Source organism: Corvus kubaryi, unplaced genomic scaffold, assembly GCF_017639235.1.
Source record: "Corvus kubaryi isolate FWS band 111438036 unplaced genomic scaffold, C.kubaryi_AGA036_p1.0 138, whole genome shotgun sequence".
Lineage (NCBI taxonomy): Eukaryota > Metazoa > Chordata > Aves > Passeriformes > Corvidae > Corvus > Corvus kubaryi.
Window position 1 is genome coordinate 10,444,708 of NW_024580672.1, and position 24,195 is coordinate 10,468,902.

Consider the following 24,195-nt stretch of genomic DNA (forward strand, 5'->3'; position numbering starts at 1 on the left):
GGAAGATGCGGAGCAAGGGCAGGAAGGAGAGCCTGTCCGACTCCCGCGACCTGGACGGCTCCTACGACCAGCTGACGGGTGAGTGCCGCCTCCGGGGAAGGTGCAGCAGCCACTCGGACCACGGCGCGGGGCGGTCCCGGGCACCCGCTTCCAGCCCCGCTGAGCCCCGCTCCCTGCCCGCTCCGCTTCGCCGCACGCCTTGCTCGGGGAGAGGGGGAACGGCCGCGACCCCGGCGCTAGAGCAGGGGGACAGTCCCGACCCCCCGGGGGGGAGGATGCTCCGGGGGCGATAGGGAGGCAGAGGTTGTCCCTGGGCAAGGAAAAGGCCCCGGACGGGGGGTGGGATGCTTGGATCGCTTTTGGCCATCCCCCAAGCTCACACTCCCTCACTGTTACTCTCAAGCCCCTCGGGACACCAGGGTCTGGTGCTGGGCTCTCTCTGCCATCCCTCGGCCCCCCCCTGCACCCTGGGGTGGCACAGCAGCATCCCGGCAGCAGGTTCTGTAGGAAAGACAGGCTCACTCCACTCAGAAAACCCCAGCAGCACCACGGTGCCTGGTGTCTTCACCGGTCACTCGGTGTCCCCTAGAGCCTCCCTTGAGACGTCCTGCTCGTGAATGGGGGAGCTGTGGGACAGAGAGGATTAAGAGGACTCATTTGTGATCCTGTTATATTCCCCTCCATCCTCTGCCCCATCAGGGAATTGCCGACCATCCCATATCCTGCAACATCTGTCCACCCGTCACACCTCATCCTCCACTGTCCGATAAGGAAGCAGCTGGGATGGAGCTGGCAACAGCCCTCCTTCCCCACGTGTTCTCCACAGATCAGGCCAAATCCTGTGCCCTTTCAGGGCCTCTGTCGCAGCAGCTGTGAAATGGGGCAGCAGTTCCCACCTGCTTTCTGGGACCCACAATGGAGCTGAACCTTTCCTTAGCCAGTGGGGTTCGGTGTCCTTGTGCCGCAGGCACTGTTGTGTGTGCACAGGCGGCTTCCCCGAGTCCCGGTGATGCTTTTTCTGCTAAAGTCTGGGGTGGGTTTCAGGATTTGCTCTAGAATTTCAAATAGTTGGTGGTAGCAGGGCAGGACCCCTGTTCTGCTTTCCTGAGCAGCCCCACACATGGGAAATGCTGCTTACTGTCGGCCCAAACGTGCTGCAGGGAAGATATTTTTGAGCTGTGTAGGAAATTGGAACCCACACACAACTTTTGGTTTCTCCGGTAACTTTAAAATGTCCATATGGATTTAAATCAAATCAAAGTTAAAAATAAATTCTAGTCTCTCCAAGACTGAGACCTTTTATGCCTGGGCTTACCTCTGAGCCAGCTGTGCAGCAGGAACCTGGATGGAGTGGAGCTGTGCCACCATGCAAGTCCCTGCCACAGGGATGGAGCTTTGGGGAACTCTTTGGGGAATAAGGCTGGAAATATCTGCCCCATTTCCCAGAGTGGGAAACAGGCCCTGTAGGGCATGTCACTCATTTGCTATCACTGTCAAGTCAGTGACCTGCCAGGGAAGAGCCTGCAGTAGCACCACAGAGGAGAGGGAGCTGGCCCTAGTGGCACTGATTTCCCCTGCGCTGGCTGAATGCACTGAAGCTGACCCCCCTGTGGAGGGAAAGTTGTCCTTCTCCCAGAAAGTGTGGAAGCAATGCAGGCAGGAGATGGGATGCAACCTTAGCTCTAGGGAGCATTTACTGTCTTGACCCCATGGCTTCTAACCTGATCTTGGCTCTCCTGATATCCTGGAGATGTGGTAAGGAGCTGGGACCTCCACAGTGCTGTAGCAAAGCCCTGGGGTGAAGCCGGCAGTGCCAGTGTAGGCTGTCTCTTGCTGCAGATGGGAGGGTTGCTGCTGGCACCTGCTGTTTGGTAGCTCAGCTCTGCTTGGGGTCAAGCACGAGCAGTTTGGGGTGTTCCTGCAGCTTTGGAGACCCCCATCCATCAGGGTGTGCCAGAGTTTAGAGGACATCTGCCATGCAAGAGTTGTTAACTGAGAGATGATTTGGTGTCAGGCAGGGTGACAGCCCCACGGGAGCTCCAGCAATTGCTGGTGTGTACAGGGACAGCAGTCAGTCCTGCTGCCTCCCCATCACTGCCCGAAAAACCAGGGGTGAGCAATGTGATTCTCACCTATGCATGACCAGAGAAGGATCAGCAGTACCCACTTCCAGAAGAAGGAGAGGGGCTAACAGGAAGCAGGGCCCCCAGCTGTGCTCAGGGTAGAAACTCTCCTCAATGTCCACTCATTCTTAATTTTAAAAAGCTGTTGAAAATGAGGGTGCAGTGACAGCCCCCACTCCCTGAGGCGTCTCCAGCGATGCCCATCTGCCCCGGCTATGTGGGCACGTGGATGTGTGTGCGAGAGGCCCGAGTGAATGAGAACTGCCTGCGTGTGAGCAGGGGGGAGAGCAGCAGCGCTCCCTGTGCCGGGGGAACGCCGGCTGGCTGCTCTGGGGCGAGCCGGGACGGCCCCTGCCTGTGCTGGCCCCGGTGCGGCGGCGTGGGGCAGAGGCAGAAAGCAGCTATGCCTGCCTGGCTGCTGAGCCTGTGGCTGGGCACCCACCTGGGGGTTAAGGAGAGAAATGTTTAGGTTACACCACCAGGAAATTAAACTGGTCCATTTCTGGGATATTTAGATGACGCTAGCGAGAAATAAAAGCCATCCATAAATCACATTATTCCTCCAGCCTCTAATGGCATGAGCGATTAGTGTGCGAGCAGAGCCCAGAGCCACTGTCTCAGGACTGCTCTGGCCATGGCTCTCCATGCAGAAGAAATGCGAATCCAGTGCCACTTTGTCCCGAGAAGCGCAGGTACTGCATCCCTGACCCTGAATGCTGGCAGTGTGAAAGGTGAGTGAACTCGGAGGAGGGTTTCCCTTCTGCCTGATGCTCCACAGGGGTGTGTGGGGCATCAGGGCTGCCCTAGCTCCAGATGGGGAGCAGGGGTGGGTGGCCTGGGACTTGTCTTACCCCATTGGACAAGCCCCTCCAAGCCATGCTGTATCCTGTGAGTGGGACAGCATGTGCCAGCACGGGGTCAATATCTAGCCTGTTTGGGGTGAGGCAAACCCCCTAACTGCCTTTTGGAAAGATGATGGATTCATCTCCAGGGCTGTTTGGTCCCCAAAAAGGGGTTAGGAGGCTCACTTTTCACCCTTGCTTTTTCGCATCTGCTTTTTTCCTCCAGTTGTCATGATCTGGGGACTCAAGCAACCGCTTTGCTCCACCCCAAAGGCAGCCGCAGCATTTGCAGGGTTGAGCAATTGCTATAGAGATCATCTGCAGAGCTTTGGGATCCTCCTGTCTCCAGAGACACAGCTGATGGATGGGGACTCCCCAAATCCTAGCAATTTGAGAAGCCCACCCTGTGAGATGAAAGCCATAGGCAGCAGCATAGCGGCAGCGCAGCATCTGGCTGAGCTCTACTCCCTGCCTGGAGGGTGTTTCAGAGGTGTTTCTCCCCACGGCAGTAAGAAAGGAGAGGTGGAGCCAAGCTATCCCCCACAGACACATTAGAAGAAGAACAGGCCAGTCGGGTCGATGGGAGGACAGTGGGAGCAGGGTTCTGGTTCCTGCCATGGGATAAAGCTGAGGAGCTGCGTCCCAGCAGTGCCGTAGGAGGGTCCCAGGTGATGGGCAGATCTAGAGCTGTGCCAGGGGCTTGTTCTTCTGCCGGCAAACCTGGCAGCTTCATCGTGTCTGCTCACAGCCCATGATCAGCCAGGTGGGGGGAATATCTCCACCAGCCTGCCATAGCGTAGGACTTCCATCTGCACGGGGGATAATTTATTTCCCAGAGTGTGGAGGAGGTGTCAGTACTAGCCTGTCCCAAATAATAGCATGTGTAGGGGGAAGCGCTGGGGTCTGCTGGAGTGACAGGGTCATTGGGTGGGAGCAAGGGCATGAGCAGGCAGGGGCTGGCCAGGAGCCTGGCTGCAAGTGTGCACGGCAGGTTGTGTGCTGTGCCCGTGTGCTGGGTGGGTCCCAGGGAGGGGGCTGGGGTGGAGACGGTGCCCAAGACCAGCTCGCCCACATCCAGAATAAAGGTCCTTCTCTTGTCCAGTTGCTTCCTCGGGAACAGCCCTGGGTGCACAGCCCTGCCCTCATGAGTCTGGCAGGGCCAGCTGCCTGCATCCCTCTGGTCTCTGCCAGGCATGGGCTGTCCCCTCCTCCTAGGAGCAGCCCCCAGGAGGAGTGACACCCACCAATGTCCTTCCCCTGGGTGTCTGACCTGTGGAAACGGTGTGTTGCCCACCCCCCTGCTCCCCCGCTAACCTGCCTCCCCTCCTGCTGCTGCCCCACGCGACCTCCCTCTGCTTGCCCCTTCTGTTCCTGCAGTCTGGCAGTGAGGCTGGGCTGGAAGCCACGCTGACCCTCGAGCCAGGTCCCCAAGCTCCCAGGAGGTCCTCTGTCAGGGTGGGGTACTGTAGGGAAGGGTGTCCCCGTTGTGTGCCAGGGTTAGGAGCTCCCATGGGTCATCTCTGTGCCAAAGCGCCTTGCCCTCAGTGGCTGCTGCACCTTCTCGGGGTGATGGGACTGTTGCCTGACTCTGCCTCATCTCTGTCTGCTGTCTCCCTCCTTCTGGCATCTGTACCCTCTTCCTCTTCCCTTTTTGCTGTCCTGGCTTGTCTGCAGTCCTCTGATGCTGATGACTCCTCTCTCATGGGGTGTTGTGGCATTGCTGAGATCCTGAGGGTCGCTGATGGAGGGGATGCTGCTCCTAGCCACGCATGGGGCAAGCAGCATGTGAGTGATGCTGCTGGGTACCTCTGCTCATGTGCAGGTTGGATTTCACAGGTGGAAAGGCTGGAGCTGAGGTTTTGGCAGCCGCTGCTGCATCCCTGCAAGCAAAGGCAGGTTGGAGTCCATGGGGAATTGGTGGCACAGGATTAATTGACAGGAAGTTCTCGGATTTGGTTGGGGTGGTTAAACGGCTGATCGCTACAGATGCTGATGCATAATTCATGGACTGTCGAAACTTCGGCCAAGCTCCTGCTGCACCGGGCTGGCCAAGCACAGGCTCTTTCACCATTTCTGTGTCTGGGCATAGAGTTTTTCCTCACTGTTGGCTGTGTTACAGCTGGAGAAGGTGTCTCGACTTGGTGGTGCTGTTCTCATACTGTGTGTTGTGCTGGAACCAGTTGCCCTCAGAGCTTTGGGAGCCAGGACATGAGGAGGTTTGGTCCCTGGAGCAAACTCTGGTTTCTTCCAGGCTGTATTGGGTCCATATGTCCCAGCTGGAGCTGAGCCTCATGCCTTAACAGCCTGGACATCAGTGGGTTGTGCCAGCCCTGAAGGACAGGAGAGACCCCATCCATGAAGCTGCCCCTGCCTCCCTTGCTGGCTCTCCTCATTAGTGATGTTTTCATTAGGGGAAGTGGTTTGGTTTTGTTTAAGCCAAATTGCTGTGCTTGGGAGATGATAAATCCATCTGCTGGCAGATCGCTCTCCTGCCGCCGGGATGGATCCCAGCCCTGCTCTCTAATCGTGCTGCAGATAAATGAGCCTTTAGTGAAATGAATCTCCCTGCCATCCCTCGCCGGGGGGGGGCTGAGCTGGGTGGGATGATGCCATGGTGAGGGGCTCTGGCTTGAGGTGGGGAATCACAACCCTTCACTAACACTGTAGAACTCTGAGGGTGGTTATTGCTGAGCAGGTGAACTGCTGGGGCTGTTGGAAGCGGCTTCCCTAGGAGCAAAGGGGCAGAGGAGCCCCTTTCTATGGGGCAGGGTCTGTGGATGGGTGTAGGGGTCGTGTTCAACCCATTGTCCATGCCAGAGTGCTCTGCTGGCAGCTGGGGCTGGGTGCATGCCATGCCATGGGGGTGAGTGGCCCCGCTCCCAGCAATACCCCCCCGAGGGCTTTGCAAATGTTCTGTGGCAGCCGGGCTGTGCTGGGTGGGAGGCTCTTACTGGGGTCCTCCTGTCCCCGAGCTGCCGTGGCTCTGGCTGCTTCTGGCTTTTAAGTAAATTTGTCTTCCGCTTCAAATGAAAATGGGTGGTGCAGCCCCTGGGGAGCAGTGAGAGTAATTAGCTTGTTTGGAGATGGAGCCCTGCGGGAGGGGAGCTGGGGGGGTGTGGAGGGCTGCCACCTTCACTGCCTCTGAACCTGGGCTTCCTTGAATGTTTCTTCTCTGGTCCACACAGGGCAAGTCACCGATGGACACTCCTGGGCAGGGAAGGCACTCACTGGCATTGACATGCACTTACGTGTCCACGCCTTGCTCACCTCTCCAGCCCCAAAGGCTCAGCTCCATCAGGTTCCAGATGACTCCAGCCCCATTTTGGCAGGAAGCACTCTGCTTTTGAACCTGTTGGGTAGGAGATGCCTCCTGTTCAGGGAGCTGGCACCCCTCCCAACCCCAGGCTGGTGTTGGCATTGCTGCTGGGGACTCTGGGCAAGAAGGTCAATGTCCCATCCATGCTGCTCCTGCTCACTCCACCTGGGGACGTGGGGGCCCTTGAGACCCTGAGGTCTGCAGGACATACAAGCAGGAGCCCCGGCTCTGAGCCTGCGTGATTACCCAATTCCTGTGCCAGCTTCATCTGCAGTGAGCGTTTTAGGGGTTGTGCCTGTGCAAGTGGGGGCACTGCACACCCCTGCATGCAAACAAACCCAATCCACTCTCCACTTAGAGAGCCCAGGGCCGTAACTGGGACAGGCAGATGGCTTTGTTCTGGATGGGAGCCAGGTGTGGGGTCTGACTGCTCACAGACAGGTCCATCAGGGACCATGCTGCAGAAGCAGCAGTGCCCGTAGGAAGGCAAGGAACACTCAGAGCCCCAAGGGATGGTGCCAGGCTGGCAGTGGAGATGGACAGCTTCACCTGCAGTCCTTCTCCAGGGAGCAGGTCAGGGACAATGATGCAGTAACTATATCAGCAGGTGGGATGGTGGCACAAATCTGCTGCTACAGCCACAGCTCTGCCCTGCAGAGACTTGAGAGCTGGATAGGATTGGACACCCTGGTCTGTCCTGCTGTCCCTGTGAGACACTTCCCATGGCAGTGACATTCCTCCTGGGGAGAGGCTCGACAATCTGAAGCAGAGGAAGGTTTCTTGGCAAGATGCTACCATGAGAGACTGGCATGACCCTGTCACTAAGCCTCTGTGGGGTAGAAAGTGGGACCCTGCTCCTGGCTTCAGGCACTGCCCCCAGCAGCAGAGCTGGGATGCACCAACTCCCTTACCTGTCCTCTTCCCATTACCAACCACACATCTGGACACCAAAAATGTGCTTTTTAGGGATGGAGTATTATTGGTGATGGGCTGGCCAGGATCTAAGTCACAGGGAAGAGGGGTTTCCTTGACCCAGCTGGGGAAGGTGTAGCCCTGTGGGATGCAGGGAGGCACCAGAAAACTCACACACCCATAAGGAGCCAGGTCAGGAACCAGGGAAGAGCCGTCTGTCTGCTTTCACCGGTTACTGCAGCCCGTGCAGCTGTGGTGGGGTGAAATGAGAACCGGCCTGCTTGCTAACAAGATTAGACAGGCGAGCCATTGCTCCTGGCCCCTTTGGTTAATTGCTTCTTCCTAGATTGAATTTTTTTAAATTGCATTGCTTACAGAAAGCCCCTGAATGGGTTTAAAGGCAATAATCCGCCCGGCCCTCTGTCACTGCAAGGACCCCCCCGGGGCTACTTGGCAGTGGGTTGTTGTGAAGTCCCTGGTGTGTCTCCACGTGTCTCTGGTGTCCCCAGGAGGTGGCTGGCAGCACTGGCCCTTGACAGCTCCTGATTTATTCCAGGAGGGAATACACATTAATTTTTAATGGTGTGATTTAGTGAAGTCTCCAGGGGTGAGGGAGAAGGGGCTGGGTCGGATGCCAGGCTCTGTACTGCAGCCCATGTGACAGGTCCCTTTTGCCTCCACCACTGCTGCCTCAAGGACTGTGGCGGGCAGCTTCCCATCCTGCTGGACTCCTAGGGGCATGCTGGATTTGGGTGGTTCAGCACCCCCAGCCCTGGCTGCACTTGCTTGAGGTCTCGTCTGACCCTGGAGCAGGGAGGGAGAGCTGCTGGTGCCAAGTTCTGGGGTCACAGCACAGGTGGAAAAGGGATGTGGGGCTTGGGCAGCACAGTGACAGATGACGTAATACGCTGTGGTTATGACTGATCCCAGCACCTCTTGGGAGCATCTCAACCCTCTCCTGAATGGTGGGATCTGCCCTTAAGCACCTCTTTCTTTCCCCCTCACTCTGCTTCTAGAAGTTGATCTTCTGAGCCCATCCCCAGCCCTCTGCTGCTCATGCTGACCCAAACAAATTTCCCCTGGAGCCCGCCCTCCCTGCTTGCTTCCCCTCCGTCATGCAAAGTGAGTCACTCCCAGGCACCAGGAATCATTCATGTCATTTCCCCCTTTGCCGCAAAGTCATTAATGCGAGTGGAATAATTTGTTGCATAATGGAGAGGATCAGCGGGAGCGCTGCTCTGGCAAGCAATTACTGGTCCTGGCCACCACTGCCCTGGGAGAGGGCAGCTTGATGGGATCCTGCTGGTTCCACGGCTGCCCCATGCTGGCAGCAATGGGGTCGGATCCCTAGGGCATTTTTCCAAAACCCATCAAGTCCTGACTGAAACCCAGCCTGGGGGGATGGACCCGTTTGTCATGGCCTTGGTGTCTGCTCACCCTCACACAGATCCTCCGAAAGGCGCGTGTTCCAACTCCCCCACAGTGACACAGGCAAGAAGTGTCCCCTGCATTGATCAGGGTGTGTATCGTTGCACCCTTCATTCTGGCCACATCCCTGCCTCCTACCCAGTCCAGCTCCTCTGAGCTCCCCAAGCTGGGTCACAAGTGCTTCCCACCAGCAGCCAAATCCCTCCTGGCTTCTTGCTCCAGAACTGGGGACCCCAAAGCGTTCTGGCAGAGGTGCAGGCAGCTCTGGAACTGCTCCCACTGAGTTCCCAGCTGGCTGGTTTTGGTGTAAACCCAAACACAGCTGGCGGTCTCTCCTGGGGACCTTGCAGCCTCCCAAGTAGAGGGTTGGCTGGAGGGGGCACTTGCCACCCCACCAGCTAAGGGGTGTCGGTGCTGACAGCCTGTGCTTGAGTGATGCTCGCTGTGATTGTGGTAGACCCAGTGTCTCCCCTGCATGTCGAGTGGGAGAAGGGCAAGGAAGAGTGCTTTAGGTGATAAGAGGCATTGTGGAGGCTGCTCCCGCTTCCCAGGGTTAATTTCCTTCTATCCGATGCTTGGCCAGGCATTAATTTAAAGATGCTGTAATGGGAGAGGGAGAGCGTAAGAGGATTGGGCTGAGGGCAGGAGGATTTAATGAAGGGAAGGGATGTGGCTGGGGCTGGGGCCTGCACAGGGTCTGATGGTGCAGGATGGGCAGGAAGTGCCGTGCACCGCTCAAGACCGAGCCACCGTGACGTGTCCCAAGTGCCACTGTGGTGGTACCCGTGGTACCCTCCAACCCCTGGGAGTGAACATGGGAGTGAAGCTTTTTCCCTCCTCAGGGAGAGCTGCTGGCGGCTGGGTGGGGACGGGGCTGTGAGCTGCTTGTTTGCAGCGTGGCCGTGCCCCACGTTCCACCCCTGTTTGTTTGCGTGAGACACCAGGCACAAGTTTCAAACCCAAGCCTGGAGCAACCCAGCAGAAGGGCATCGTGCCTGGCTAGGGAGAGTAGGGGGGAAGGAGCAGGCAGAACCCCTTTGGGGTGCCATGTCCCAGCTGGGACTTTGTCCCCTTGCCTCAGCTGGGCAGCAAGCCCCTCGGTGCAGGGGGCTGCCCTGAAGCAGAAGGGGGAAGAAGGAGATGGTGTCTAATATTTCGAAGTGACCCACTGAAAACCTGCTGTTCCTTGGGGCTGCTCGTCCCCCAGCATCCCCGGAAGGGGCTGGGATCGGGGCCACCCCAGCCCAGTGTAAACTGGAGGGAGAGGCTCTTTTGGGACCACACCCATTGAGGCAAAGGAGCCTTTCCCCCTCCTCCATCCCTCACAGACTCAAGAGCCCCACCTCTGCCGTGGACCACAGTGCCGGGACAGGGACGCGGGTCCCAAGGGATTGTGGTGTCCCTCCAGCCCCGCACCGTCCTGTGCCTCCCTCAGCACTGTTTGTTTTCTCAGCCTGCCCTGCTGTAATTACAACCCGCTGTCACTCTCTGGATAATACATCTTCTCTTTTATCACTGCTTAATTAAATAACTGTGGGGAAGTGAGGGGCTGGTAACCCCTCGTTTGCTGGGATGAACAACCCAGTGGCACTGAGGAGGTCTCGCGGGGCTGGCAGAGGAGCTGGATGGGAATGGCTGTGCCCCGGGCTGGGCAACGTGGCTGAACGTGGGGTACCTGCATGCCCTTGGGAGGGATGAGGTGCTGATTTGTTGTTCATGGGCACAGGACTCTGGCACAGATGTTTTCAGGCCAACCCTGAGGAAGTGCCCTGGATGTGACCACTGACACCCTGTGTGTAATTCTCCCCTCAGCTTGGAGCCTTGCCCGCTGCCAGGCTGGGAAGAGTGTGCTGCTAGGCCAGCCACCTCTGCCCACAATTAGTTGGTGCTAATGAGTGCCCCTGGCAGGTGCTGCCAGGTCAGTGATCTCTGGCTGAGCATCTGCCAGGCTATCCCCCTGTGGGACCAGACACATGGGTCCCACTCCCTGCTTGGCAGAGCGTCTTTGGTTGTGCTGTTGCTCTTCAACATGGACATGGCTCCCTCTGCTCTCTCTCCATCCCTTCCCTCATCCCTCTGCTGTTTCTCTGCCTTTGCACCTTCCCCTGGAGGCTGGTCCCGGTTTGGGCACTGCCAGTGGTCCACCTCCAGGTGCTGCCCCTGTGTCTTTCTGCTCTGGGTGCTCTCCCCATCACAGCCACCCCACAAGTTGCTGTAGCAGTGGAAATGGAGTCTGCTATGACATCCTCAGGAGCAGGATATGGCCCTGTTTAAAAACATGTGGGCTGGGGTGGTAGGAGTACTCCCCTGGGCACTGCTCATCCTGCTCTGATGGGTCGGGGATGAGATAGATGTACAACGTGTCTGACTGGGGTAGACTGGGAAATGTCCCCCACTGTGAACAGCGCTGGGTGTCGGAACCCTGGCTTGGAAATGATCTGTCTGGAGATGGAGCAGTTTTAGAGGCACTCTGGGATTTTGTGGCAGGATGTTGTGGGAAGAGGAGTTCCATGACGACATAGGGGGTTGTGTACAGATGTGGGAGCGTGGGATGACCTGCTGGCTCAGGGTGGCTCTCCTGGTGTGCTGCCCAACCTCACAGCCTGTCCTCCTGCCTGCCCTGGATTTGCAGCTCCAGACTTGACTGGCACAGATTAAAGCCTGGGGCCATCTCTCATCTTGGCTAACCTGGGTCCCTCCTGCCCCCAGCCCAGAACGCGGGGGAGGTTTGGAGGTAATCCTTGCAGACGAGATGCTGCTGGCTAATTATAGCAGAACCTCTCACTTTGTGGGAACCACGGCAAATTGTCCCTCGAGCCCTGGCAGCAATGGTACAAATCTTCCGCTAATTAGACTTGAAAGTCCTCCCGTGAGCTCAGACACAGGATAGATATTTGATTATTAACATATTTATTTCTGCATCTCTCAGCAGGTCTTGCACTGGGAGGCTGTACTCTCCCTCCATAATTGCCAGGCACATTTATTCCTATCAAGAGTGCCTGGGCACTCCAGGGAGGGGGGACTGTTCAGCTCTGTGTGCTCATTTTTGGGATTGTCTCATTAAGGTGTGTAGAAGACAACTTGCTGATGCTGAGAAGGTCTTAGGCAGGAGCAAGGCCCCCAGGCTCTGCCTTGTGCCTTCCATCACCCCTCTTCCACATGGGATGCTCCTGACCCTCCTGGCCAAGTGGGAACCCAGGGATATCTCCCGAGCACAGCGGGTCCAGGCACTGGGTAGGCAGAGGAGGGATGAGGATGACCCAGTGGTGCGGAGCGGGTGCTGGGCGCCACAGCCCAACACAAAGCTGCCGGCCATGGCACCTCCAGGGAGAGCATCCCTCCCTCCAGTGGAGGCAGACAAACTGCAATGGAAACACTGCCTCTGAAACAACCGAAAATAGCTCTCCTGTCCCCAAAATGTCAGTTTAAAAGGCAGTCTGTGGGGGCCCCCCTGGGCTGCCAGTGGGTTGAGCGGGTGCCCTGGAGATGCTGAGTGGGCAGCCCTGCTGGCCCATGGGGCAGAGAGCACAGCAGGGTGGAGGGCTGAGCCATCACCCAGGGAAAAAGTGGAGAGAGGGTCAGTGCTGCATGGGGGGCCATTAGCCCAGCCATGGGGATGTGCAGTGTCTTGGCTTGAGGCTGGAGAAAGGTGCAGGTGAGCTGTGGACAGTTGGAAAGGCAGCACTGACCACTGAAAGGCAATGTCTGCCCTTCCCTGAGCCCTCCAGGTCCACCCAGCCACCCATCCAGGGGCTTCAGGCCAGTGCTGGGGTGTGATTGGCATGGGGGCTCCATGGGCTTGGTGAGGAGCCATGGGTCAGGACCTCAGTCCCATCTCCAGCACCACTTTGCTCTCCCTCCCTGCCTTGTTGCCGTGTTTCCCTGAGCTGAGGGCACGCGCCTCGTTGCAGTGCTGGAGTTATTAATAGCAGCAAACACTCTCGGTGCCTTCAAGCCAAGTCCATTTTGGGGGAGATTCCTGCCATTTGAAGTATGTTTCCCCTCCGGGCGTCTTATCTCCCTCTCCCAGCTGTGCAGCCAGTGTGTGCCGGAGCCCCTGGATAAGCGCTGGTGCTAATAGCCCGTGTCACTCGGCGCGGCAGCATCCGCCTGGGTGACAGAGGGTGTCCCGCTCCCTGGCCCACAGGCAGCCCCGGGCTGCCTGAACACGTGGGAGCCGAGGTCGTGTCCCAGCCTGCTCCCACTGTGCTTCCTCCTGTCACCCTGCAGAATCAGATCTGTTGGTGGCCAAGAGAGTGCTGATTGCAAGGAAATGAGCCTAGTGCCACCTCCCACTTGCTGGAGCCCAACCTATGTGTGATTGTGCGGAGCTCATTTCATTTGTCACTGTCCCTGTGGCTTGGTGTTGGGGTGGTGAGGGTGGCAAGGCTGGAGAGATGCTGAGGACCATGTCCTCTCCTGGAGCAGACTTGGGGGCAGGGCTGGCAGCGCTTGTGACCAGGCTGAGATTTTTCCCAGCCTCTCAATTCAGGAGACCCTGGTGAGGCTTGGAGTGGGCACTGGAACAGGGCTGGGGATGGAAATCCTTGCTGATTTTCGTGGGGTGCCATGGGCATGGAGCAAGGTCAGCATCTGAGGAGCAGAAAGATTCGGTTTGGGATAAGGAGATGCCGTGTCTGTGCTGTGCCCCAGTGCGAGCTGTGCACCCCCATACAGCAAGGTGCCCACTTGTAAAGACCATGCTCTTTGGAGGTGCTGGGGGCTGTGCTGCCTCACTGCCTGATATATCCTGATAAATGCCCCCAACATTGCTGTGCTTTTCAGACACAACAAGCTCTGAAATGCCCCCAGATGGTCCAGGCAGGTTATGGTTCTACTTGCTTACAGCTGCAGTCTCGATGTGTCAGCCCTATAACCAGGGCTGGGTTCAGCTCCTGGCTGCTTTCCCTTCCCTGTGCGTCTGTTTCCCTGCAGCTGTTGGTGCAGTTCTTAGCCTTCCCATTGCAGGACATGGAGACACTCGGGGTGCACCCCAGGAGCCAGGGTGGGGGTTGATGAAGCCGTTCCCCCAACTTTGTCCCCTCCTACCCGCCGCTTCTATCCTGTTCATGGGGTCAATGAATTATTCATGCCCTGGCGGGCGCGGGTGTGTCTGTGGCCGCCTGTGTGATGCCAAGGGGGCTGACATGCCGCCGAGCACAGAGAGCTTTTCTGTGTAAATACCTAAAATATTTAGCAGAACTGATGAAAAAAATTCAGCTTGGGAGCAGTCAGTGTCTCAGGGCAACCTGGATGTCTGGGGGCCATCACGGGGGTTCTGGGGGTGATGGACACACCAGGGTGGTCCCTGGGGGGCTCTGACCTTCATCTTGGCCTGACATGCACCACCCAAATTGGTGGTGGAGTTTGTGTCCATTTGTCTGTCCAACCACACATTCGTTGGGTCTTTCTGCTTGTGTCTGCCATCAGATGGTGGGGGTGCCTCATCCTTTCCCTGCATTGCAGAGGTGCTTTGGCATGTGCTTGTCCCTAGCGTGGTGCCACAGGCTGCTGCCCCATCACCTGCTGCCTGCCAGCTGCTGTCAGGTGGGTGCTGCAGGACCAGCGCACAGCGCTGGGCTGGGTTCTTTCCCTGGCAGCGCCTTCCTGAGCAGACAGATCACGTCACATGCATTTTTTAGCAAGATCCACCAGCTGAGAACGAGCTGAGCTGTCGTCGCGTGTTTGTGATCAAAGCCAGACATGCCCTGGCAGCCCCGGGGAGAGTGGCCCTGCTTGCCATTCCTCTCCATCACATGGCCAATTTACTGGGCACAGCAGCCTGGGGATCCAGCAGTGTCACAGGTTGCAGGTGTGTTGCCCCTGCATTCCTGAATATACCAGGATGACCAGTGCCCTCCTGCCTGCTGGGGTTCAATGATTCCTGACCCGAACAGCTAAGGATGGGTGCAGTTATGATGCAGTGCTGTTGATGGCATTATGCTTCATGCACAGTCCTACATCCCAAAAATTGCACCTTCTGCTGGGAGTCAGAGTGAGCTGGGTTTGCTGGCAGCAAAGATTGGGGTAGGAAAGGATTTGTGCTTGTCCTGGGATGTGTTTTAGGCCAGGTTCACAAGGGAGCAAGCAGATGTAAGGGATGCAGGGAGCTGTGGCCAGCTCTGGATGGGAAAGCACATGGAGCCAGCTGGCTGTGACATGGCAGGGCTGCCTTGCGAGGCAGCCTGGGCTGCTGGCAGCTTTTCCTTGGCCTTCGCAAGCTCGTGCTTTCATGGACGTGCCTTGGCAAGGTGGGAGCTGTGTGCTGGCCCATGATCTGTACATCCCAGGGCCAAGCCGCAGGGTGTGTGGCCAAAGACAGGAGGGGCTCACGGTTAGAGCACACAGCTCCTCCCAGGCCGTGTGCCCTGCTCCGAACCTTCCTCCGCCTCCTTGCTGGATTTGCTCCTGCCCCCCTCGCCTGCCCGGTGGTGGGGCGGCGGCTGCCTGCGGTGGGTGCCTGCGGTGTGCCCGCAGCACGGCTGTTTTGTGTTTCCCTCTGCAAGCACAGCAGAGCCCTCGGGCTGCACTTCGCTGTGACAGCACATCCCATGTCAGACCCGCTGCAAATCCTGACTACTAATAGCTATGCAAATTACCTCATTAGCTGCCTTATTTATTTTCTCTGGCATCACGTTTTCAGCACTTCCCCCAGACCCGGAGGCTGCGGTTTCCCCGGGCTGGGAGGAGGCAGGAGCAGAGCAACAGCACGCGGGGCTGGCTGGGCTGAGCCTTCCTCTGCTGGTGGCAGCGGTGCTGGGATCCCACGGAGCCACCCGCCCCGATGTGGCGTGTCTGGAACCAGAAGCTCATGGCTCCTGAAGTGATCCCTGCCGCCTGCTTCTCCCTCATCGTGTCCTGGCTCTGGGGTGAGTCCTGCTGAGCTCTCCCTCGAGCCAGGACCTGCTCTTTCCCTGCCAAACAACTGTGGGTCTGGCATTGCTGGGATATGTATGCCCTCCATCCCAAAAAAAGGGTGAGTTTGAATTATTTAGATAGAGAATAGAGCATTTGCTCAGTCGCTGTGGGCTTGAGTGGTGGGTTGAGGCTTGGCACAGGGTCGCAGGATGTCCTGCATCCTTCCCACTCTGATTGTCCTTCCTTGGTAATGGAAATTTTCCTCCTTCCCTTCCTGATTGCCCTTCCCCATTACTGGAAATGTGCCTCCCACCCTGACAGCCCTTCCTCCCTGAGAGAAATGTTGGCATCTGCTTTCTGCCAGCCACGGGATGACTCCAGAGAGTCCAGAGATGCCCTGGCCAAGGTGGCCCTTGGCTGGGGCCCTGCTCTGGTTCTCTCCCTGGGGGGGGTGTAGCCCAGGCTGAAATACTTTGAAGCCCAGGCACCATCCAGGGCTGGCACAGGCAGGAACAGCCTCCGACCACCAAACCAGCATGGTGCCCCTTGGTGATGTGCACGTCACAGGGCATCCCTACCCGTGCTGAACGTGCCTGCAAGGACTGCTCGTTCCTGGCTGCATTTTCTAGGGGTGTGTATGTGCCCACGACACCTGTGACAGCGAGTCAGACTTTGCATGGACACCAGGGGACCCACATACTGGTGTGATGACTGGTATAAAGACCTTGATTCAGCCACTCCATGGGCTTGTCACCACCATGCTGAGCTGCCTGCAAGCATTGTGTCTTCTCCCCCCACACTCTTCTGTTTATCTTTTATTTCCCCCCTTCTCTTGGCGGCTGTGCTAATGAATATTTCATGGCCAGGAAGCAGCGTGAATTCCCCCGGCAGCTCCCTGCATTCCCTCGACGGGTACCAGCCCGGTAATCGGTGCTTTAGGAAGGATGTATCTGCCAGGAAGCCATCTCGGGAGGAGAGGACCTGGGTAGGGAAGGAAGCAATGGCTCTGGTGTGGGCAGCTGTGTCGTGTCCCCCTCCTCGGCGGTGCTGTCACTGTCCCTTCAGCCTCCAAGGGACTGCCAGCGGACCGTGGCGGCCGCACGGCCTTTACGGTTCCCGTGCATCCTCTCACAGGCGTGCAGGGCCACGCTCCAACACAACAGCACGTGTCCCCTCCTGTCCCCCGTGTGCCATCAGCTGCCACAGCCGTCTGAACGAGCCGTGTCCCCGGCTCACCTCCCGTGGCTCCGCCGCTCTGCTGCGCTGTACCGGGGCTCCTCTCAGCGTCAGGCAGCGGCACCGCGGCCGCACGGAGCGTGGGGCACGGAGCGTGGGCAGTCCGTGTCCCCACCCAGGGCATCACAGGTGCGTCTCATGGCCTGTACTGCCTGTCCCGGCTCCTGTGCCTCCAAGCTGGAGGTGTCCCGGCACAGTCCGCAGGCAGGCATGGGACTGGGGCAGGGGAGTGCGGGACAATGTTGGTCTTCAGTGTCTCTGAATTTGCCCTTTATCCCCTACAGCGGGGAGCTGGGCTGGTCCCCAGCGCAGGCTCGGCATTAGGAGGTGCGGGCAGTATCTCCCTTTGCCAGGGTCTAATGGGGGGAGCATGAGCTGGAGACAGAGCCTGGAGCTATAGTCTTCCTCCTTCCCATTGCTGCAGCTCCAGCAATGGCATGTCCCCTTTGGGGGCCCAGCAGGTGCTCTGGGGGCACAGGCTACTCTAAGTATCTTTTTGGAAGATTATGTCCTTTGCCCCACAGTGAGGCACTGTGGGGATTGGAGTTCACCTGGGGCTGCAGCTGGGGCAGGGGCTGGGGAACCACTGGCCTCCTCAAGCAGGGAGCAGGTCTGGGAGAACCACAGGCTGGGCTGTTGGGCAGGAGGCTGGTAGGATGTACCCTGCAGTGGCACCCGTGGTGGATGTGACCCAGGTGGGGTCTTTAGCAAGAAAAGTTGTGTAAGGGTGGGCTCAACAGCTGCCTTGTGGCTTGCTTTTGATTTGTGCTGAATTCCTGCTCGGCTTCCCAGAGAGGAGCAGGGTCGGTGATCAGGATGGCCAACATCTGCTGCTCCGGAAAGGGACAGGAAATCCCCTGTCCCGCATGACTGTCACGACCAGGGTGCACAGGATGGCACTTGCATGTCTCGCCCGCCCGGGACATGCTGGGATGGAGCAACTTTCCCTGTCAGATGGAAACTGGCTTCCAAGGAGCTGGATATTGGGGTTTGGGATGGATCTGCAAACTTTTGTTTGCTGTCACGTACTGTGGGCTCTGGCACCCTCCTGTGGCTGTTCTGTCACCTGTCCTGTATCCCGCGGGCCTTTGGGATGCGGCAGCTGCCTTGGTCTGAGCTGTGCTGGCTGGTCCCCGTGGACATGCTGCGGAGCTGCTCCTCTCCCCCAGCATTGGGGATGGTGTGCATTTGCAGGATCTGGCCTTGCATCACACAGCTCACGGGACCTGGTCACTGCAAGAAACTGTCCCAATGTGTGTTGTTGGGTTGAGCCAGGAGCAGAGCTCCTGGATACTTTGGGGTATCTGAGGGTCCTAAACCCCAGACCTGTTACTGGAAAGTGGCAGGAGTGGACTGGGAACTGCCGGCTACCCAAATTTCTGAACTTTCAGGTGGGGGGCAAGTGGTTCACAGGGGTAGATTCAGTCAAGGTGTTGCATTCACAGATTATCTCTACATCTGTGTCTCTGACTGCTGAGCTGCCCACTCTGCCTCAGCTGGCCTGGATTGTCCCCTTCCCCTTGTGACGTCAATGTCCCTTGCAGCCTTTCCCTGGCCTGGGGCTTTGTGGATGCGAGTCCCTGCTGTGCTGTGTGTTGTGCCTTTTTTAGGATCTCTCCAAACCTGGCTCAGCAATGCAGTGACCAGTGCAGCATCCCTTGCTGCTGGTGCCCCCCATACTGGGACACTGTCATACCGTGGTGTGGAGACACTCTGTTGGGCAGCTGCTCCCCTTTTGCAGGGTCACAGCCTGTGTAAGACGGGGGGGCTTCATTTGGAGGGAATGACCCTTCTTTTGGGGAGCAAGGGGTGAGGTTCCCTATGCCAACCACAGTACAGGGTTGGTGGGAGGTGGTGGTGCTCTTGCCCCTTCCCTTAGGGCTCCTTCTTGAGGTATTAGTAGGGACTGGACAGTCTGGCTGTTCCTGGCTGTATCATGGCTCCACCCTCTTTTCCATCCCCCAGGGAGTAGAAGCTGTAATTTCCATCAGGTCCGTTTTTGTACACTTCCTTCCCTATTAATAAGAGATGAAATTTATGAGATTATAGAGTCTGGATGGATTCAGAACTGATAGAATCCTGCTGCTGTGGGGTGTGAATGCACTGTAGAGATGGAATACACCTGGGAAAATGGGACTTGGGGAAGGGATGTTGTCTTGAGTGTGCACAGACCATCTCAGGCTGGCTCTGGGAGCAGGGAAATCCCACTGCCACCACACTCCAGTCTGTCTTCTGGCTCTGGCATACTGTGTAAGTTAGCAGACCGCTGACAGGCTGAGTTTTGGACTGAGGAGCTCTTAGCCTGGGTGGTCTCGGAGTCTGACTCCTCTTCCTCTTATCCTTGCACCCATCCTTGTCTCCTCCCCAGTGTGGAGCCAGCAGAAGTGGATGCCTGGAGATGCAAGACACTTGCAGGGCTGAAGGACTGATGCCCAGGGATGCAGGATGCTCACAACACTTGATAGTGGGAGTGGATGGCTGATGTCCAGGGATGCAGGATGCTCTCGGTGCCGGCTTCCCTCCGGAAGGAGCATCCTTGCCTGCTCTTGGAGAGAGGCGGCCCCGGGATGCAGCGGTGCCTCATTGGTCAGCGGGACCTGTGGAGTCTGCGGGTTGCCATACCAACCTGCCTCCGGTTCCCGGCCAGCCGGGGCGTGAATTGCCGGGTCGAGCTGATGCCAAGAGGCGGATCAGGAGTCAGGGGCAACCCGAGGCTCTGCCAGCCAGGGAGGCGTCCATCCGCCTCTGCCGGAGAACTGGCTGGCACCACCGGGCTCCCCGGCACCCCGCATCACCCCGACGTTGCTCCCCGCCGCTCCCCGCAACTTTGCGGCACGGAGGGGGCCGGCGGGCGGGCACGGCCCGGGGGGGCGAACCCAGACACCCCGCTCCCTCTCAGCGGTCAGCTTTCGTGAGCCTGAGCCCCGGGAGAGGCATCGCCGCCTAACCTTCTGTCCCAGTGCCCACCTGCACCGGAGCATCCCCGCGCAAAACTTCCCGCTGCCCGCCGCCGGGGAGCGGGGCCGGCGGCTGCCGCGCTGCCGGGCGCTGCCGCTGCCCGCTCCGCCGGGCTGGACCGGGCGCCGATGCCCGCAGGCTCGCTCCGGGCAGAAAGGTTCAGTCCTCCACCGGGCATCGCCCGCTGCTCGGAGGAGCTGGGGGGCTGTTTGGCAGCCGGGAGGGAGTGCGGCTGGGTCCCTCCCCAGCGCTGGGAGCTGGAGCCATGAGCCACTGCCAGCAGCGCTGCAAGAGGCAGCTGGGCCGGGTGATCCGCTTCTTCTACCAGTTTGTCACCGGGACTCTCTCCCAAGGTAGGTGCCGCCCTGGGGGACACGGGATCTCTGTTATGTGAGAGGGGGTGTTTGTCGGGTGATCTCTGTGGGGTCATTTGGGGAGGGGTGAAATGCTGTTTAGGTGCTGAGTGCTTCAGCCTCTGGCAGAGGGGTTGTACTGAGCTCCGTGTGGAGCAGAGCTGAAGACGGTTCCAGGAGGCAACAAAAGCCCCTGAAGGCCCCCTGTGGCCCTGGGGTGAGGGGAACGTTTTGTTTGGGGAGGGGACTGATGCAAAGTCGAGCATGAAAGAACTGCAGCTGGTCTGACTGTTCCCTGACATGTCAAGGAATCTGACTCCTCTGGGGCTGGAGCTGTGCCCTCCATCTAGCTGGGCAAAGAAGCCCTGGGTGTGCCCCATGAGCCAGGGCACGGACACGCCCTGGTGCCTACATCTACCGTGCTTTTGTCCTGGGATGCTTGGTCCTGGGGACAGAGCTGCATGCTGTGTGCTCGTGGCAGGACCCCTCACCCCTGTGCCTGGTCCCTGCACTGCTCTGCCAGCTGCCCAGAACCCCCTCCTCTGGGTGTGAACCCAGAACCACCTCCTAAACCCAGTGGGCATATCTTGTGGAGGTCATCATGCACCTGTGTATGCTGGGACTCTGGGTGCCCTGCTCCTGCCCCTGTCTCTGTGTCCCTGTGCAGGGACAAAGTTGCCATCCCCATGGCCTTGCCCTGCAGAGGACCACTGGGCTGCCCCTCTGGGCCCCAACAGTGCTGGGAAGGGATTCACTGTACCGTGAGTGCAGGGAAAGCCTTGTTAGGCCAATGTGGCAGCATCACGCCTCCGAGCAGGGCTGGGACTTGCACTGCTTTTGCCAGGACCCAGCCTGCCTGGGAAACCCCTCCCAGGTTCTGTCCCTTCCTTGCATGGGGAAACCCCTGGGTGTCCGCAGCCTGTGCCTATCCTTGGGGCCAGAGAAATGCAGGGATAGCATGGAGATGCACTTGGCACAGCCCTGGAGGCTGCGATGTGGGAACAATATTTGACCTGTGAGCCATGCCCAGCTGGCATGCTACCTTCCTGCCCACAGGGACATGAGCCCTGGGATGGAGGCTCCTGGTCAAAGCAGGGGACAGTCCCCCCAAGCCCAGCAGCATGCCCGGCTCTAGAGCCTGGGTGTGCCGCAAGCAGTGCCAGGTCCATCCCCGCTAGTTGGCTCCATTGGGTACCAGCCAACTTGCCCAGAGTGGAGGGGGCAGAGGATGAGTCAGCTGAGTCCAGCCCAGGGCATGAGGGGCAGAGCTGCAGGTGATGGAGCAAAGAGGGAATGGGACCTCAGGATGCTCCCGAACCCCACCACCTGCAAGGATGTCCTGCAGGTCCTTCTCCCAGGGTCCTGGGCTTTCCAGCTGGGTGCTATGGCATTGTTGCTGTAGCAGGTGTCCCCTGGGACTGGGTCTCTGGAGTGGCCATGTGTGGTGCTGAGCAGGACCAAGGGCTTTCCCTACAGCCCTGCTGGGTGTGCAGGGGATTGGGATGGGCACAGAGGGCATGGCTGGCTGTGGGGCTCTGACTACCCTCACCCTCTTCTTGGTGTTCTCCCAAGCTCTGGGACAAGTCAAAGTGGGGTGAAACCCAAAGCTGGGCAGCTCTGAGTTGGGTGTGGGATGTGGGGCTTGCACAGCCTTCTCCCCTCTGCAGCATCCCCTCTTCCCCAGCTGCTGCTCCAGTCCTTGGGTCACCAAGATACTGACCCCACTCCGGCTGTTATCCTACCCCATCATTCCCTTTTGGGGGGCAGTGACCCTCTGCCCTTCCTGCACAGTTGAAGGAGGTCCCATGGAGCTCACTGTAGAAGGCACTGGGTGCCTGACCGGGTGGGCCCGGGGTAAGGGGTCCCCTGGCTGGGTGCCCTGGGGAGCCGGCCAAGGACGGGTCGCCAGAGGGGAAAGAGAAATGACTCAATCAATTAACCAGATTAAAACTGTGACTTCACCTCCCAAAAATAGCATTTCACCAATATTTTAATGTGCTTATTAATAATCTGCTCGCGCTCTGATTAGCAGCAAGGTAATAAGGGATTGGCTTTAACCTAAATTTAACTCTCCCTAATGGATGATGGCCCCGAGAACCAAAAAAAAGGAGAAATTCCTATCCATCAGGCTGGCCCCCCAGCAGGTCAGGAGCACCCAAGGGATCTGGGCAGCAGCTGCCCAGCTGTGCCGAGGGACCATCACCTCATTGTGGCCCAGCAGGTCCTATGGCACATTTTGTGGAGGTAGTGCCCTAACACCCTGCAGCACTGGGTGAGGAGCACTTTAGGGGTAGCTCTCATGGAGGGCAGGGGTGGCTCTCATGGAGGGCAGAGCCTGGCCACAGTCAAGATGCATGGTCCCCTCCTGAAGAGACAGGTCCCTTGACGATGGATGATTGCCCTGCTCCGTCCCCATCTGCTCCATCCTGCAGCTGGGGGCAGTTCCCCGTCCCCAGCTGCTGGTGGTGCTGGGAGGATGGAGACAGGGACCTGCTACCTGATGGCTCTGGGTGTTGCCCCATGTGTGCCTGTGGCATGCTGTGTGCATGGAGCTGCTTTTTGGGCAAGAAACCCCACTCCATGGCTTATTTATACATCACCCAGCAGGTGGCTGGCGGGAGGTTTAAATTTAGCTGTGTGGCAGGACTGTGCTGCTGGCAACACCTGAGAGCCAGGGCGGGGGTGGCTGGGTGGGTATAACTTCATGGCTGTTATTGTTACAGCCCAAAGTAGGACAGGTGGCATGGACTCAGTGCCAGCCTGGGCTGCCTGTCCTGGCATAGCTGGTCCTGGGGCAATGTTAAGGGCCTGCTGCTCTCTCCAGTGCTGAGCCATGGGCACTTTGCCATCCTGTCCTGTGTCACCTGTGGATCCTCAGAGCAGCTGATCTTGGGGGAGAGAGAAGGGAGGGAGGGAGAGACGGATCTGGATGCTTGGATTCTGCTCCCTGAAAGGGGCACAGCTGGGGCAGCGCTGTACTCCTCACCCACACCCGGCTGGCCACATTCCCTGGACGTGGGTGCAGGGTAGAGATGGGATATCTTGTATGCAAAGAGGGTTTGGGATGACACACTTGGGTCCAGCATGTTCCTCAGCCATATATCCCATGGGGCAGCAGATAGGGCCAAGTGCTGTGAAGTGACCAGAAGTGTCTCAGGCATAGGTGCAGCTAATCCCACGTGGTTTGGGATCTGTGAGTGAGTGCGCCCAAACCCACCGTGGCACTGTCTAAATGCACCCAGCATCACAGAGCAGGAATCAGGCTGACTCCAGGCTGGGAAAAACAGATGCTGAACGCAGACATCCCTGGGGAGGTGCTGTTGTGGGACGCAGAGAATGAGATGCCAGTGCCTCTCTGCCAGACCCAGCTCTCCAGGATGGCAGAACTGCAAAGACACCTTCCTTCAAGGCCCCGTGTCTGGAGCAAGGACGGACACAGGCATCAGCAGAGATCCTGGCAGCATCATTCCCTAGGGAGCCCCGTTTCCAGGACTCCCAGCTTCACCTGTGGTGTGGCAGCAAGGGGCTGAGCCCTGAGGATCCCAAGGTCATCAGGGAACTCAGAGCAGCCCTTGGGCTGTGGTGATGCCTTGCTGGCCCCATGGCACTGAGACACAGCCACACGTGTAACGAGCCCCGTCTGTTCTCTGCCCCCTGCTTCCTTCTCCTGGCTGATGGTGCCACTCTCCCCCCGGGCCAGGAGGGTTATTTTTAACTGTTTGCCATGTGCTGTCTGAGCACAATTAAGGTAATTGGTTTGGGAGCCTGGCTCTCACACAACGCTCCCAATTACCTGCCTGCCTGCCCGTGCGGCCCCCCGCCTCCCTGCCCGCGGTGGCCGGCTCCTCTGGCAGGGGGACTGCCGGGACAGGGCTGCCCCAGATAGCACGGCGGGGCTGGGTTGGGGGCGCGAGCGGACACAGGGGATGGAGCCATGGAGAGGACATCCCTGCACAACGACAGCCTGCTCTATGCCTCCCTGATTGCCATCCTCCTCCTCATCTCCTATTGGTTCACCACTCGCTGCTTCAAAATCATCAGCGGCATTGAAGGTACGGGGCTGGGGACATGGGGGGACAGGGTGGCCCGCCCCGTCCGCTTCCACAAAACAAGTGGTGAGGCGAGCCACTTTGGTGTGGGAGAGGTGGACTGGGGACTCCCTCTCTGCC

General features: G+C 58.4%; 1 protein-coding gene across 6 annotated transcripts in view; it reads left to right on the forward strand.

Annotated features, from left to right (window-relative positions):
* The first annotated feature begins 5 nt into the window (after nt 1-5).
* The window catches only part of KCNIP2 (potassium voltage-gated channel interacting protein 2), a 44,007-nt gene continuing 19,817 nt past the window's right edge, over nt 6-24,195 (forward strand). For 2 of the 6 annotated variants that reach the window (XM_042019151.1, XM_042019154.1), the window contains exon 1: nt 6-78. In XM_042019151.1, coding sequence (XP_041875085.1) covers nt 6-78 — 73 coding nt within the window. Of the gene's footprint in view, nt 79-2,567; nt 2,855-19,662; nt 20,027-22,989; nt 24,079-24,195 lie in introns of those variants that run through there. The other 4 variants (XM_042019149.1, XM_042019153.1, XM_042019155.1 and 1 more) reach the window with 4 other exon arrangements.